The 14,524-nt window shown below is 44.1% G+C and overlaps 1 protein-coding gene across 1 annotated transcript in view; it reads left to right on the top strand.

Moving 5' to 3' along the window:
- Positions 1 to 14,524, top strand: part of adgrv1 (adhesion G protein-coupled receptor V1) — a 212,527-nt gene that overhangs the window by 25,806 nt on the left and 172,197 nt on the right. The window contains exons 4-6 of the mRNA XM_036935476.2: positions 10,018 to 10,113; positions 10,732 to 10,836; positions 11,055 to 11,168. Of these exons, the coding sequence (XP_036791371.2) occupies positions 10,018 to 10,113; positions 10,732 to 10,836; positions 11,055 to 11,168 (315 nt within the window). The remainder of the gene's footprint in view (positions 1 to 10,017; positions 10,114 to 10,731; positions 10,837 to 11,054; positions 11,169 to 14,524) is intronic.

Below are 14,524 nucleotides of genomic sequence, written 5' to 3'. Positions count from 1 at the left end.
AATCTAGAGCCTGACATGAGTTTAGGCGTCCATGGCACAGGCAAACAGCTCTGCAGAAAGAAACCCTTCCCACGATGCATAGAGAGTAATGTTACATTTTTTCTGTGTTGACGGCGGCTGTGCAGGATGCCTTGCACCTAGAGTCCGATTGCCATGGTGTCATTAGCGGGCTGCCGTCATGTGATGGATGATGAAGGGCCTGGCTCCCACTGTATGCCTGTCCACACACTCTGACTAATGGCTCTGTGAAAGAGAGGCAGGGCAAGCGAAGGTCTGGCTGGATGATGAGCTATGTGCCTTAGGCCCTCACATATCAAGCACAGGGTACGAGAGGATGATGGCTTGGTGAATCAGTCATTTCTGACAAGCAGAAAGCTGTTAGGCTCAATAAATTCAAAAATGATGGAAGGACAGTTGTTTTGGACAGGATACGATTGGTTGGAGATGAGTGTTTGGTGTTCCCTTTCTTCTTTTGAGTAATTTTGGAATCACTGGCTGGGCTACACTTCCTATAATGCTGGATAAAGCTTTTCTTTTTATAATAGAGGAAATGTAGAATTAAGTTAATCCAAAACACAGGGAGAGCTGGAATTGAGTTTAGCACAAAATCCCAATGAGCTCAGCAAAAAGTCCAGGAACGGTCCCTCATACTGTAATGCTACCACCCTGCTTGGCAAGACCATGACAGGTTCTGTCCACTTATCCCGTGCATACTGCTAGGGTCTGGGCTTGGGGTGCAGGGCATGGCTGGGCTGGGCTGGGATTCCTGTGGAGGGTTGGTTGTTGGTGGGCTGTGTTTGTGTCCCAAAGGGAACGGGCCCCTGGCAGGGCCTGCAGGCTGGATTGTGAGAGCGTGTGGATTCTGTGTCTGTGTGTCGGTCACAACAAGAGCTCAGCCCCTGAAAGAAAGCTCTGTTACAGCTGGGAAAAGCCATGTCTGAATAGAGAGGTGAAAGCAGAGGGGCTAAGCTCTTTTTCTCACTCAGTCTCATACACACACACACACACACACACACGGCACACGCACACGTACCCGCACACACACAATGGTTTTGCATTGGGCACACTGTCAGGTAATCTGACTTCAGATGTGTCCATATAAACATATTTTTGGGGGGTAAATTGTTCTCCTTGCAATGCATGTGAACGTTTTAAATGAGCTATTTTATTAATCTGACTTTCAACTACAGAACTTTAGTCGGAAAACATACAGTTTCTGGAAATATGCAAGTGTCGAGCCGTGTATTGCCCTGCATACATCCTGTATACTGTATCTCCGAAAATGAATCACTTTAGTGCACGAACATGCAGGGACTTGTATATGTCCGGAAACGGTTCAGTAACACCCCTGGAATGACCACATAGTTCTACCCACGTAACCAGGACATATCTTGAAATTCTGGTGCACGTTTGACGTCAATTGCATTACATCTCCATCTACATCCGCCCACGTCACTCCTATAAATGTCAGTTATATGATCTTGCACTTGCTCAAGACTGCACATGCGTAGCAGTGAAGACGTGTTTTGTTCGTGTCTCGTGTACTTTTGTATTTTTTGTATATATATTTCAATTTTATTTTTAATCTCTTTTCGATTTTTTTATTTGATTATACCTTCCGGTAACCTGCCTCACCCAATGTGATACGGTATCGCTATTATTTTAAATGTTTTAATTTTAGAACACATTCAGGAACCTCCAGAAGCTAACCAGCTAATTAGCTACAAGCTATTTAGTCATTGTTAGCCACTGCTAGCGACTTTAACCTTCTGCACAGATACCAGCCTTGTTCTTAGCCTGGATAATATTCGCCAGTCTACCAGTATCGGACTGTCGCTCCACAACAACGCCGGATTCCTGCCGTAATCCCTGGACCACTACTTCTGATCTTCACAGCTAGCTTGCAGCTAGCTAGCTCACAGCTAGCTTGCACTCACCGTGGCATCCAGTACCAAAGCTATCCCTGAGGCTGACCTCCCGGGCCTACTCAGCTGTTCACCGGAACCACACTCATACACGGCTAGAGCCCAATACTCCACCGGATCCTTGCTGTAAACTCTGGACCTTGGCACAGGTTCACCGCTGCTACCGATTGGCTATAGTGGCTAATGCCACTGCCACGAAGCTAGCACCAATTAGCCGTGAGCCAGGCGCATCTCCCGAATAGCAAACTAAATTCTACAATATCCATCTGGCTTGGATTCTCTGTCGACACGGCCCCCCGCCGCACCACCATGACTGGTCTGCCGACAAATACTCCATCCACTGTGCCTTCAACCGGCCTCCGTCGGAGGGCTGCTAACTTTAAACGCTGTGTAGCCAGCGTGCTAGCTTAGTGGCGGCTCCCCTGTTCCATCTACTGCTGCCCTCTGGACACTATGATAACTTGGCTACATAGCCGATGCCTGCTGGACTGTCCATTAATCACGGTACTCCATTCTGTTTATTTATTTGTTTATCTGTCGGCCCCAGCCGCGAACTCCGCAAACTCAGGCTCTGAACTCAGGCTCTGTGCCTAGTCATCGCCATTTTACCTGCTGTTGTTGTGTTAGCTGATTAGCTGTTGTTGTCTCACCTGTTGTTTTAGCTAGCTCTCCCAATCAACACCTGCGAGTACTTTATGCCTCGCTGTATGTCTCTCTCAATTGTCAATATGCCTTGTATACTGTTGTTCAGGTTAGTTATCATTGTTTTAGTTTACAATGGAGCCCCTAGTTCCACTCTTCATACCTCTGATACCTCCTTTGTCCCACCTTCCACACATGCGGTGACCTCATCCATTACAACCAGCATGTCCACAGATACAACCTCTCTTATCATCACCCAGTGCCTGGGCTTACCTCTGATGTACCCGCACCCCACCTTACCCCTGTCTGCGCATTATGCCCTGAATATATTCTACCATGCCCAGAAATCTGCTCCTTTTATTCTTTGTCCCCAACGCTATACGCAACCAGTTTTGATAGCCTTTAGCTGCACCCTCATAATACTCCTTCTTTGTTCTGCGGGTGATGTGGATGTAAACCCAGGCCCTGCATGTCCCCAGGCACCCTCATTTGTTGACTTCTGTGATTGAAAAAGCCTTGGTTTCATGCATGTCAACATCAGAAGCCTCCTCCCTAAGTTTGTTTTACTCACTGCTTTTAGCACACTCTGCCAACCCTGATGTCCTTGCCGTGTCTGAATCCTGGCTTAGGAAGGCCACCAAAAATTTGGAGATTTCCATACCCAACTATAACATTTTCCGTCAAGATAGAACTGCCAAAGGGGGAGGAGTTGCAGTCTACTGCAGTGATAGCCTGCAAAGTAATGTCATACTTTCCAGGTCCATACCCAAACAGTTCGAACTACTAATTATAAAAATGACTCTCTCCAGAAATAAGTCTCTCACTGTTTCCGCCTGCTACCGAGCCCCCCCCTCAGCTCCCAGCTGTGCCCTGGACACCATTTGTGAATTTATCGCCCCCATCTATCTTCAGAGTTTGTTCTGTTAGGAGACCTAAACTGGGATATGCTTAACACCCCGGCAGTCCTACAATCTAAGCTAGATGCCCTCAATCTCAAACAAATCATCAAGGAACCCACCAGCTACAACCCTAAATCTGTAAACAAGGGTACCCTCATAGACGTTATCCTGACCAACTGGCCCTCCAAATACACCTCCGCTGTCTTCAATCAGGATCTCAGCGATCACTGCCTCATTGCCTATATCCGCTACGGGTCCGCAGTCAAACGACCACCCCTCATCACTGTCAAACGCTCCCTAAAACACTTCTGCGAGCAGGCCTTTCTAATCGACCTGGCCCGGCTATCCTAGAAGGATATTGACCTCATCCCGTCAGTTGAGGATGCCTGGTCAATCTTTAAAAGTAACTTCCTCACCATCTTAGATCAGCATGCTCCGTTCAAAAAATGCAGAACTAAGAACAGATATAGCCCTTGGTTCACTCCAGACCTGACTGCCCTCAACCAGCACAAAAACATCCTGTGGCGGACTTCAATAGCATCGAATAGTCCCCGCGATATGCAACTGTTCAGGGAAGTCAGGAACCAATACACGCAGTCAGTCAGGAAAGCAAAGGCCAGCTTTTTTAAGCAGAAATTTGCATCCTGTAGCTCTAACTCCAAAAAGTTATGGGACACTGAAGTCCATGGAGAACAAGAGCACCTCCTCTCAGCTGCCCACTGCACTGAGGCTAGGTAACACGGTCACCACCGGTAAATCCATGATAATCGAAAACTTCAACAAGCATTTCTCAATGGCTGGCCATGCCTTCCTCCTGGCTACTCCAACCTCGGCCAACAGCTCCCCCCCCCCCCCCCCCCCGCAGCTACTCGCCCAAGCCTCCCCAGCTTCTCCTTTACCCAAATCCAGATAGCAGATGTTCTGAAAGAGCTGCAAAACCTGCACCCGTACAAATCATTTGGGCTTGACAATCTATTTCTGAAACTATCCGCCGCCATTGTCGCAACCCCTATTACCAGCCTGTTCAACCTCTCTTTCATATCGTCTGAGATCCCCAAGGATTGGAAAGCTGCCGCAGTCATCCCCCTCTTCAAAGGGGGAGACACCATGGACCCAAACTGTTACAGACCTGTATCCATCCTGCCCAGCCTATCTAAGGTCCACGAAAGCCAAGTCAACACACAGATCACTGACCATCTCGAATCCCACCGTACCTTCTCTGCTGTGCAATCTGGTTTCCGAGCCGGTCACGGGTGCACCTCAGCCACGCTCAAGGTACTAAACGATATCATAACCGCCATCGATAAAAGACAGTACTGTGCAGCCGTCTTCATCGACCTGGCCAAGGCTTTCGACTCTGTCAATCACCATATTCTTATCGGCAGACTCAGTAGCCTCGGTTTTTCTAATGACTGCCTTGCCTGGTTCTCCAACTACTTTGCAGACAGAGTTCAGTGTGTCAAATCGGAGGGCATGTTGTCCGGTCTTCTGGCAGTCTCTATGGGGGTGCCACAGGGTTAAATTCTCAGGCCGACTCTTTTCTCTGTATATATCAATGATGTTGCTCTTGCTGCGGGCGTTTCCCTGATCCACCTCTACGCAGACGACATCATTCTGTATACTTCTGGCCCTTCCTTGGACACTGTGCTATCTAACCTCCAAACGAGCTTCAATGCCATACAACACTCCTTCCGTGGCCTCCAACTGCTCTTAAATGCTAGTAAAAACAAATGCATGCTTTTAGTCTCAACAGCGCTCTGTAGGGTAGCACCATGGTATAGCCGGAGAACAGCTAGCTTCTGTCCTCCTCTGGGTACATTGACTTCAATACAAGACCTAGGAGGCTCACTGTTCTCACCCCCTTCCATAGACTTACACAATACTCATGACAACTTCCGGAGGACGTCCTCCAACCTATCAGAACTCTTGCAATATGAACTGACATGTTGTCCGCCCAATCAAAGGATGAGAGAATGAATTTAGTTGTCACGCCCTGACCTTAGAGAGCCTTTTTATGTCTCTAATTGGTTAGGTCAGGGTGTGATTTGGGTGGGCATTCTAGTTTGTCTATTTCTTTGTTGGCCGGGTATGGTTCCCAATCAGTTGTCTATCGTTGTCTCTGATTGGGGATCATACTTAGGCAGCCCTTTTTCCCACCTTCAGTTGTGGGATCTTGTTTGTGTGTAGTTGCTTTCTGCACTGCATATAGCTTTACGTTCATTTTGCATTTTGTTGTTTTTTGGTGTCATTTAAAATAAAAGTATAATGTACGCCTGCGACGCTGCACCTTGTCTCCTTCTAACCACGGACGTAACAATAGTACTAAAAGCATAAGCAACAGCTAGCTAGCACTGCAGTGCATAAAATGTGGTGAGTAGTTGAGAGAGAAAGACAATAGTTGAACAATTTAACAAATTAATTTATTCCAAAATGAAGAGAAGCAAGAGAGAAATAGAGAGATACTGTAGATGCGAGAAGGAATACAACGTGTTTTTTATGAAAGTGAACTGTGGGGCTTGATGAACCACACTGGTTTGCCGTTTTGCAGACCATCCTCCTCATTGCTCATCAGGTTAACATTAACTCCTCTCGACCATGCATCTAGAAGCAAAAAAACTAAGAAAATGGAACACAGTAAACAAATGCCAGTCTCAAGTAGGGCTGTTGCGGTGACCATATTACCGCCACACCGGTTTTCGGCTTGTGTGCGTCTGCTCGAGAATTGTGAAAACAATAGTTGAATTCCATCCACCTGGTTGAAAGGGTTTCCACATTCCTTTGGCTCCGTGCACTGGATGTATCACCCACAAACACCCAAAGGTCATTATACTCAAAGAAGATATGCAACACGTTATGCATGTGATACTGGCAGTGCACAGAGCTACAGATATCTGGAATAGAGTAGGAAACATAACACTCTAAACCAGGTGGGTGCAATTCGACATCTGTTTTCATTCTAGACTCAAATAAAGAACTTGAAACATGTAATAGGACCAGTAGTAATACAGGAGTAACGACCCTAGTGTTACACAGAAGCTACTTGTCCAAAAGGCTTACCCGCTTTCTCCTCTGGCAACACTTCTTTGGATGTTTCTCCAAGATTGTGTCCCCTATGCTCTCAGGTAAACCTGAGAGATACGCCCACCTCACAATCTCTTAATACAGGAGGTGGAGCAAGAACCTGCACTGGATATAAGCACATGGTTAATTTTATGTTGTTTTGGTGACCAGGACACCGGTGCAGCGCCTCGCTATCGTATGTAAAAAGGGTGTTAAACATACTGTGACGATTGTCGTTGGTGGAAGAAGGTGAGGACCAAGGTGCAGCGTGGTACGTGTTCATATTTCCTTTAATAAACTGAACACTAAACACAAAAGAACAAGAGAATAAATGAAAACCGAAACAGTCCCGTATGGTGCAAACACTGAAACGGAAAACAACTACCCACAACCCATAGTGGGAAAACAGGTTGCCTAAGTATGGTTCTCAATCAGAGACAACGATTGACAGCTGCCTCTGATTGGGAACCATACCAGGCCAAACACCTAGAAATATAACACACAGAACATTACATAGAATGCCCACCCCAACTCACGCCCTGACCAAACTAAAATAGAGACATAAAAAAGGAACTAATGTCAGGACGTGACACATACCTTTGACAGTTTCACTCTTTTTCTCCTGTGTAAACACAGCCTTCTCTCACTAGATATGTATATAGCTACGACACCCTGCATTGTATGGGCAACAACAGTACATCTCATTCACTCACATTTATACAGTGCTAATTGTACACAAACTATAGAAGAGCGTTGTGTATTAAATGTGGCAAAACCCCATGAACAGCTAGCTAACAACAACAACATAAGCTAGCTAGTAGAGTGAAATGGTAGGCTAGCTATCACCTACCCCTGCGCTAGATAACGCTAGTGGTTAGCAATTAGCATTGGGACCGTTAGATACAATTTATATGAAAATTAAACTTTTAAAATACATATACAATTGAAGTCAGAAGTTTACATACACTAAGTTGACTGTGCCTTTAAACAGCTTGGATAATTCCAGAAAACGATGTCATGGCTTTAGAAGCTTCTGATAGGCTAATAGACATCATTTGAGTCAATTGGAGGTGTACCTGTGGATGTATTTCCAGACTTACCTTCAAACTCAGTGCCTCTTTGCTTTACATCATGGGAAAATCTAAATAAATCAGCCAAGACCTCAGAAAAAAAACTCCACAAGTCTGGTTCATCCTTGGGAGCAATTTCCAAATGCCTGAAGGTACCACGTTCATTTGTACAAACAATAGTACACAAGTATAAACACCATGAGACCATGCAGCCATCATACCGCTCAGGAAGGAGACGCGTTCTGTCTCCTAGAGATGAACATACTTTGGTGCGAAAAGTGCAAATCAATCCCAGAAAAACAGCAAAGGACCTTGTGAAGATGATGGAGGAAACCTGTTACAAAAGTATCTATATCCACAGTAAAACGAGCCATATATCGACATAACCTGAAAGGCCGCTCAGCAAGGAAGAAGCCATTGCCAAAACCGGCATAAAAATGCCAGACTACGGTTTGCAACTGCACATTAGGACAAACATCGTACTTTTTGGAGAAATGTTCTCTGGTCTGATGAAACAAAAATAGAGCTGTTTAGCCATAATGACCATCGTTATGTTTGGAGGAAAAAGGGGGAGGCTTGCAAGCCGAAGAACGCCTTCCCAACCGTGAAGCATCAAGTTGTGGGGGTGCTTTACTGCAGGAGGGACTGATGCACTTCACAAAATAAATGAGGAAGGAAAATTGTGTGGATATATTGAAGCAACATCTCAAGACCTCAGTTGGGAAGTTAAAGCTTGGTCGCAAATGGGTCTTCCAAATGGACAATGACCTCAAGCATACTTCCAAAGTTGTGGCAAAATGGCTTAAGGACAACAAAGTCAAGGTATTGGAGTGTGGGCAGATCTGAAAAAGTGTGTGCGAGCAAGGAGGCCTACAAACCTGACTCAGTTACACCAGCTCTGTCAGGAGGAATAGAACAAAATTCACCCAACTTATTGTGGAAGCTTGTGGAAGGCTACCCGAAACGTTTGACCCAAGTTAAACAATTTAAAGGCAATGCTACCAGACACTAATTGAGTGTATGTAAACTTCTGACCCACTGGGAACGTAGTGAAATAAATAAAAGCTGAAATAAATCATTTTCTCTACTATTATTCTGACATTTCACATTCTTAAAATTAAGTGGTGATTCTAACTGACCTATGACAGGGAATTTTTACTAGGACAAAAGGTCAGGAATTGTGAAAAACTGAGTTTTTCTGACAGAAATAAAAATCATCCGAGACACAATCTTGTTCTCTCGTTTTTCTCTCATTCAAAACACTTGATACATCAAAATAACCAGAAAACTCATAACAGTTTAGATAAACATGTTTTCGCTAAATTTTGAAAACGAAACCATTCTTATAAATGTTACAAACTGGAAAACAGGATAAATATGAAGACACGGAGAGCTGGTTTCTTTTCACTGGGCTTCTCTTCCACTTCATGGCGAAATAGGGTTTTCCCCGCCTGCAGCGGTTGAAAAATGTACGTGTCGTGCACAGTCCGGACATTTCCAGAAACGTGCTATCCTAGACATTCCCGTATCATGCGTATCAGTGTTCGGGGATGTGCGGGAGTGTGCAGGAAGTGCACCTCAAATTGTGCACCTCAAATTTCACGGGAATATAGTTGATCCGATTTCACCCAGAAACTCCGCTTTTCATGCAGTGAGAGTGTTTGTGTGATATCTATTTCAGACAGAATTTACGGTATGTGACCATTAACAAAATCTGGCAATGTTTATAGTATGTGACCTCTTTTGAAACACTCCCATTTTACCACTTTCTTGTGGGCATATATGCCTTTTATACATTCCCCGTGCACAGCCGGCACCGGTGAGGGGTGGGAGAAGGGGTGTGCCGATATGGGTGGGCTATTTCAATAAATACTTTGAATATACACAAAGAAATCCCCTAGTTGACCAATGTACAGACATTTATCATCACCAGCCAATGGGATAGCACCATTGCTCGCTCTCTCTGCCTTCAAACTCCCCACCAGTTATTTGGGCTGAAGACAGATTTGTAGTCGAAGTTAGAAACATATACATATTAACCCATCATTTACTAGCTAATTATAAGGCTCATTTAAATATTTACCTGTCAAAGTACAATAAAAAAAATATGAAGTGGCAGATACGCTTGTGTGCTCCCCCAGGCATAACGCCAAGGCATTTCTGTGACAATAGACAAGAACAGCTCAACGTTAGAACTACATACATTTACATGGGGAGCATAAATGCATTCAAAGCATTTATGTGAGGCCTTGTGAATGTACCGGCTTTGTTACTGGCTTCGCCTTTCAGATATAAAGTGGTATAAAGAAGATGGCACGGTAAAGATGGCACATTTTTGTCTTCGTATAAAAGGGATATGATACTGTTTTTTGTGCCTGATAAGGGGATACTATGGATTTCTCATCCTTTCTCTTCTTTCAGAGCTCCTCCAATGGCGTGAGACTTGGGACGCCCAACAGAGCCACCATCACCATCCTGTCCAATGACAATGCCTTCGGAATCATCTCCTTCAACTCTGTAAGAAACATCTATCTGTCTAGTGTTGATTCTTGCTTATTGCATAGGCCTACATTCCATTCAACCAGTTCCGTTTTAACCTTCATTGAATGTAAAGCGAATCCCAGGTTCGGCTACCTACTACAGTACGTACCATGTTCGATTGAGAGGGAAGGCTTTAGCCACAGTCAGGATAAGGAAATTAAGCTTTGGATAGGGGAGGGGTGGGGGTCAAATGCCACATAGGGTATCCATGCAGATGGTTGTGCAGGAGGGGTCTGGGGTTGCCAGGGGCAGCACAACCACAAAGGCTGCAGTTTGCTCCTAGGATTAACTTGTCAGTGGGAGTTTTGAGGGTTACTATGGTAACCATAGTATTGGGTCCTGCCTGCATCCCCCTTAGGGTCTTATTCGTGATCATTATTTTGCTTCTTGGAAATCAATGAAGGACTCTCTGCCTCCGGAATTACGATTCTGAAACATGTTTTCTTTTTGTTTAGTTTTAGAGTCAATATGCTCATCATGTCATCTGTGAAAGTTGTGGTCTTGTGAAGAGGAACTAATTCATTTCAAAATCACTAAAGACAATGTTAATTCTCTCTCTCTCTCTTTTTCTCTATCTCTTTTTCTCTCCTCCAGACTGAACAGATCATTGTGGATGAGCCTAGAGGGAGGAACCAGTATGTGCCTCTCAGCCTGGTCAGAGAGAAGGGGACATATGGGACAGTGACGGTCAACTTTGAGGTGAGGTCACTGTAACAGAAACTGACCCCTGTTTGACCTCCCTGTGGTTAGGTCATGTCAGATCATTAGGCCAGTTGCATTTTAGTATACACACACACACACACACACACACACACACACACACACACACACACACACACTCTTACTTTTAGATAAACGTATTCCTGTCATTCTGATGACAATATGTGAGCAATATGTTGTGGTTTCTACACGGGCAGATCTCAGAAGGCCCTAACCCTGCCCTTGAGGACCTCAGTCCAGACCGGGGGAACATCACCATTCCACCTGGACAAGCTCTGGTGGTATTTAGCATCCTCATCCAGGATGACCAGGTACCCTGTCCTCTCCACCCAATCTGTATGCTGTTATTTACACCTTTCACCAGACAGCTTCACATCAAACACATGGATCATCTGAAGCTTTCTTTTGCAGGCTAAGAGAACCCAGGGTTACTTATCAGTAAACTATTGAAACAACACTATATATTCCCATATTATGTAACTAATGTATCTAGTATATCTAATAATCATATGCGCTGCTGCTACTCTGTTTATCATATATCCTGATGCTTAGTCACCCCTATAAATATTCAAATCACAAAACGATGTTTTAGAGAATAGGCATTGGTCTGAAACCGAAAAATAAAGGAAATTCACATGAGCACCACAATGCCTATACCACCCATACTCTACCAAGGTTTTCCAACACACAGCTTTGACCTACTACAGTAGCTATGTTGGTATTATACTTCAAACTATGTGTAGACAGGTTGCTTAGGATGCAAACCTTCTCAAGCAACTAAATTAATATTCTTAGAGGAGGTTCTTCCACAATAATGGGATTTGTACCGCATGCAAGGTACAGCATACAAGGAAAAGTATTGTATCTACTTTACCTTGTAGATGCAATGGTGCCAGAGAAAAGGGCAGATGTTTTACGTGTCCCCAACCGATTTGTGTTTTTTGTTTGTTTATTTGCTTTGTTTGTAACTTATTTTTTAACTTTATTTTGTACATAATGTTGCCGCTACCGTCTCTTATGACCGAAAATTACTTCTGGACATCAGGACTGCGATTACTCACCACGGACTGGCAGAATCATTTTTTTCATTTAACGAGTCTGACGAGCCTGACGCGAACGATATACTACTTTCTCGGGAACAGGCCCAAATCCCCACGATTTGCGTGAAGAGGAGGCGGAGAAAAAGGGTCCGGAGTTCGGGCTGCCTTCTGAGAATTCGTAGGAGATCGAATAAACCCCCACTTCCTTTCATTCTGCTAGCAAATGTGCAATCTTTGGACAATAAAATAGATGACCTACGCGGAAGATTAAACCACTAACGGGACATTCAAAACTGTAATATATTATGCTTCACGGAGTCATGGCTGAACGACGACACTATCAACATACAATTGGCTGGTTATACGCTGTACGGCAGGATAGAACAGCAGCGTCTGGTAAGACAAAGGGCGGCGGACTATGTATTTTTGTAAGTAACAGCTGGTGCACAACATCTACGGAAGTCTCTAGCTATTGCTCGCCTGAGGTAGAGTATCATGATAAGCTGTAGACGACACTATCTACCTAGTTTTCATCTGTATTTTTCGTAGCTGTTTACCTACCACCACAGTCAGAGGCTGGCACTAAGACAGCATTGAAGGAGCTGTATTCCGCCATAAGAAAACGCTTTAATGCAGAGAAACTTAAATCTGTTTTAACAAATTTCTATCAGCATGTTAAAACCTCTTTATCCTACCCCCTCCTTTTTTCGAACATTCTGTTAAAAATCGCGCAACTTTTCAGCGTCCTGCTACTCATGCCAGGAATATAGTATATGCATATGATTAGTATGTGTGGATAGAAAACACTCTGAAGTTTCTAAAACTGGTTAAATCACGGCTGTGACTATAACAGAGCGTGTGTTTCATCGAAAAGCGCAAGAAAAACTGCACACTGAAATCTGAAAAAAGTATCCATGCGCCCCTTTCATGGATTATTTAAAGGAAACCAAATTTAATATGGAGACGGATGCAATTCATACAGCTTCCACACGACGTCGCCAAAAACGTAATTTTCATTGACAAAAATCCATTGAGGCATTACGAATAGATCCTTGATTCCATCCAGCCTACCTCAATCGATTTTGGAAGATTGAAAAATGGACACTGTTTTCTTTTGTAGCTGCTATTGAATACAGATCGCCCAGTGATCAATTTGATCGCTTATTAACGTTTACAAATACCTAAAGTTGGGTTATAAAAGTAGGTTGAAGTTTTTTGTCAAAGAATATAGGCAACTTATATCATTTTTAAACATGACGTTGCGTCTTGGAAGAGAGCTTTTTTCGTGATGCAGACAGGGCATACAAATGGATATTTTGGGCATTCATGGACGGATTTAATCGGGAAAAAGACCAATTTGTGATGTTTATGGGACATATAGGAGTGCCAACAAAGAATATCATCAAAGGTAATGAATGTTTTATATTTTATTTCTGCGTTTTGGGTAGCGCCGGCTACCGCAAAATCTGTTGTTTACGTGTCGTGCTGGTATTTTGGGGGGTGCATGCTATCAGATAATAGCTTCTCATGCTTTCGCCGAAAAGCATTTTAAAAATCTGACTTGTTGGCTAGATTCACAACGAGTGTAGCTTTAATTCAATACCCTACATGTCTATTTTAATGAACGTTTGAGTTTTAACAAGTACATTTAGCATTTAGCGTAGCGCATTTGCATTTCCAGGTGCCTACTTGAGACGCAGACGTCTCAAGTAGGACCAAGAAGTTAAATGTGCAACCAGAGGGAAAAAAACTCTGTACCACCATTACTCCACACACAGAGATGCATACAAAGCTCTACCTCACCCTCCATTTGGCAAACCTGACCATAATTCTATCCTCCTGATTCCTGCTGACAAGCAACAATTAAAGCAGGAAACACCAGTGACTAGATCAATAGAAAAGTGGTCAGATGAACCTATAGGACTGAAGCTATAGGACTGTTTTGCTAGCACAGACTGGAATATGCTCCGGGATTCCTCCAATGGCATTGAGGAGTACACCACATCAGTCATTGGCTTCATCAATAAGTGCATTGATGACATCGTCCCCACAGTGACCGTACGTACGTACATACCCCAACCAGAAACCATGGATTACAATCAGCATCTGCACTGAGCTAGGCTAGAGCTGCCGCTTTCAAGGAACGGGACTCTAACCTGGAAGCTTATAAGAAATCCCACTATGCCCTCCGACGAACCATCAAACAGGCAAGGCGACAATACAGGACTAAGATTGAATTGTATTACAATGGCTCTGACGCTCGTTGGATGTGGCAGGGCCTGCAAAACATTACAGACTACAAAGGGAAGCACAGCTGAGAGCTGCCCAGTGACACGAGCCTACCGAACGAGCTAAACTACTTATATGCTCGCTTCGAGGCAAATAACACTGAAACATGCATGAGAGCACCAGCTGTACTGGAAGAATGTGTGTTCATGCGCTCCGCAGCTAATGTGAGCAAGACCTTTTGACAGATCAACATTCACAAGGCCGCAGGGCCAGACAAATTACCAGGACATGTACTGCGAGCATGCGCTGACCAACTAGCAAGTGTCTTCACTGACATTTTCAGCCTCTCCCTGTCCGAGTCTGTAATACCAACGTGTTTTAAGCAGACCACCATAGTG

The sequence above is a fragment of the Oncorhynchus mykiss genome, chromosome 11 (genome assembly GCF_057628025.1).
Source record: "Oncorhynchus mykiss isolate SJ-2025 chromosome 11, ASM5762802v1, whole genome shotgun sequence".
Taxonomy (NCBI): Eukaryota; Metazoa; Chordata; class Actinopteri; order Salmoniformes; family Salmonidae; genus Oncorhynchus; species Oncorhynchus mykiss.
Note: the sequence above shows the minus strand (reverse complement) of the source record. Positions and strands in the feature narration are given on the sequence as shown.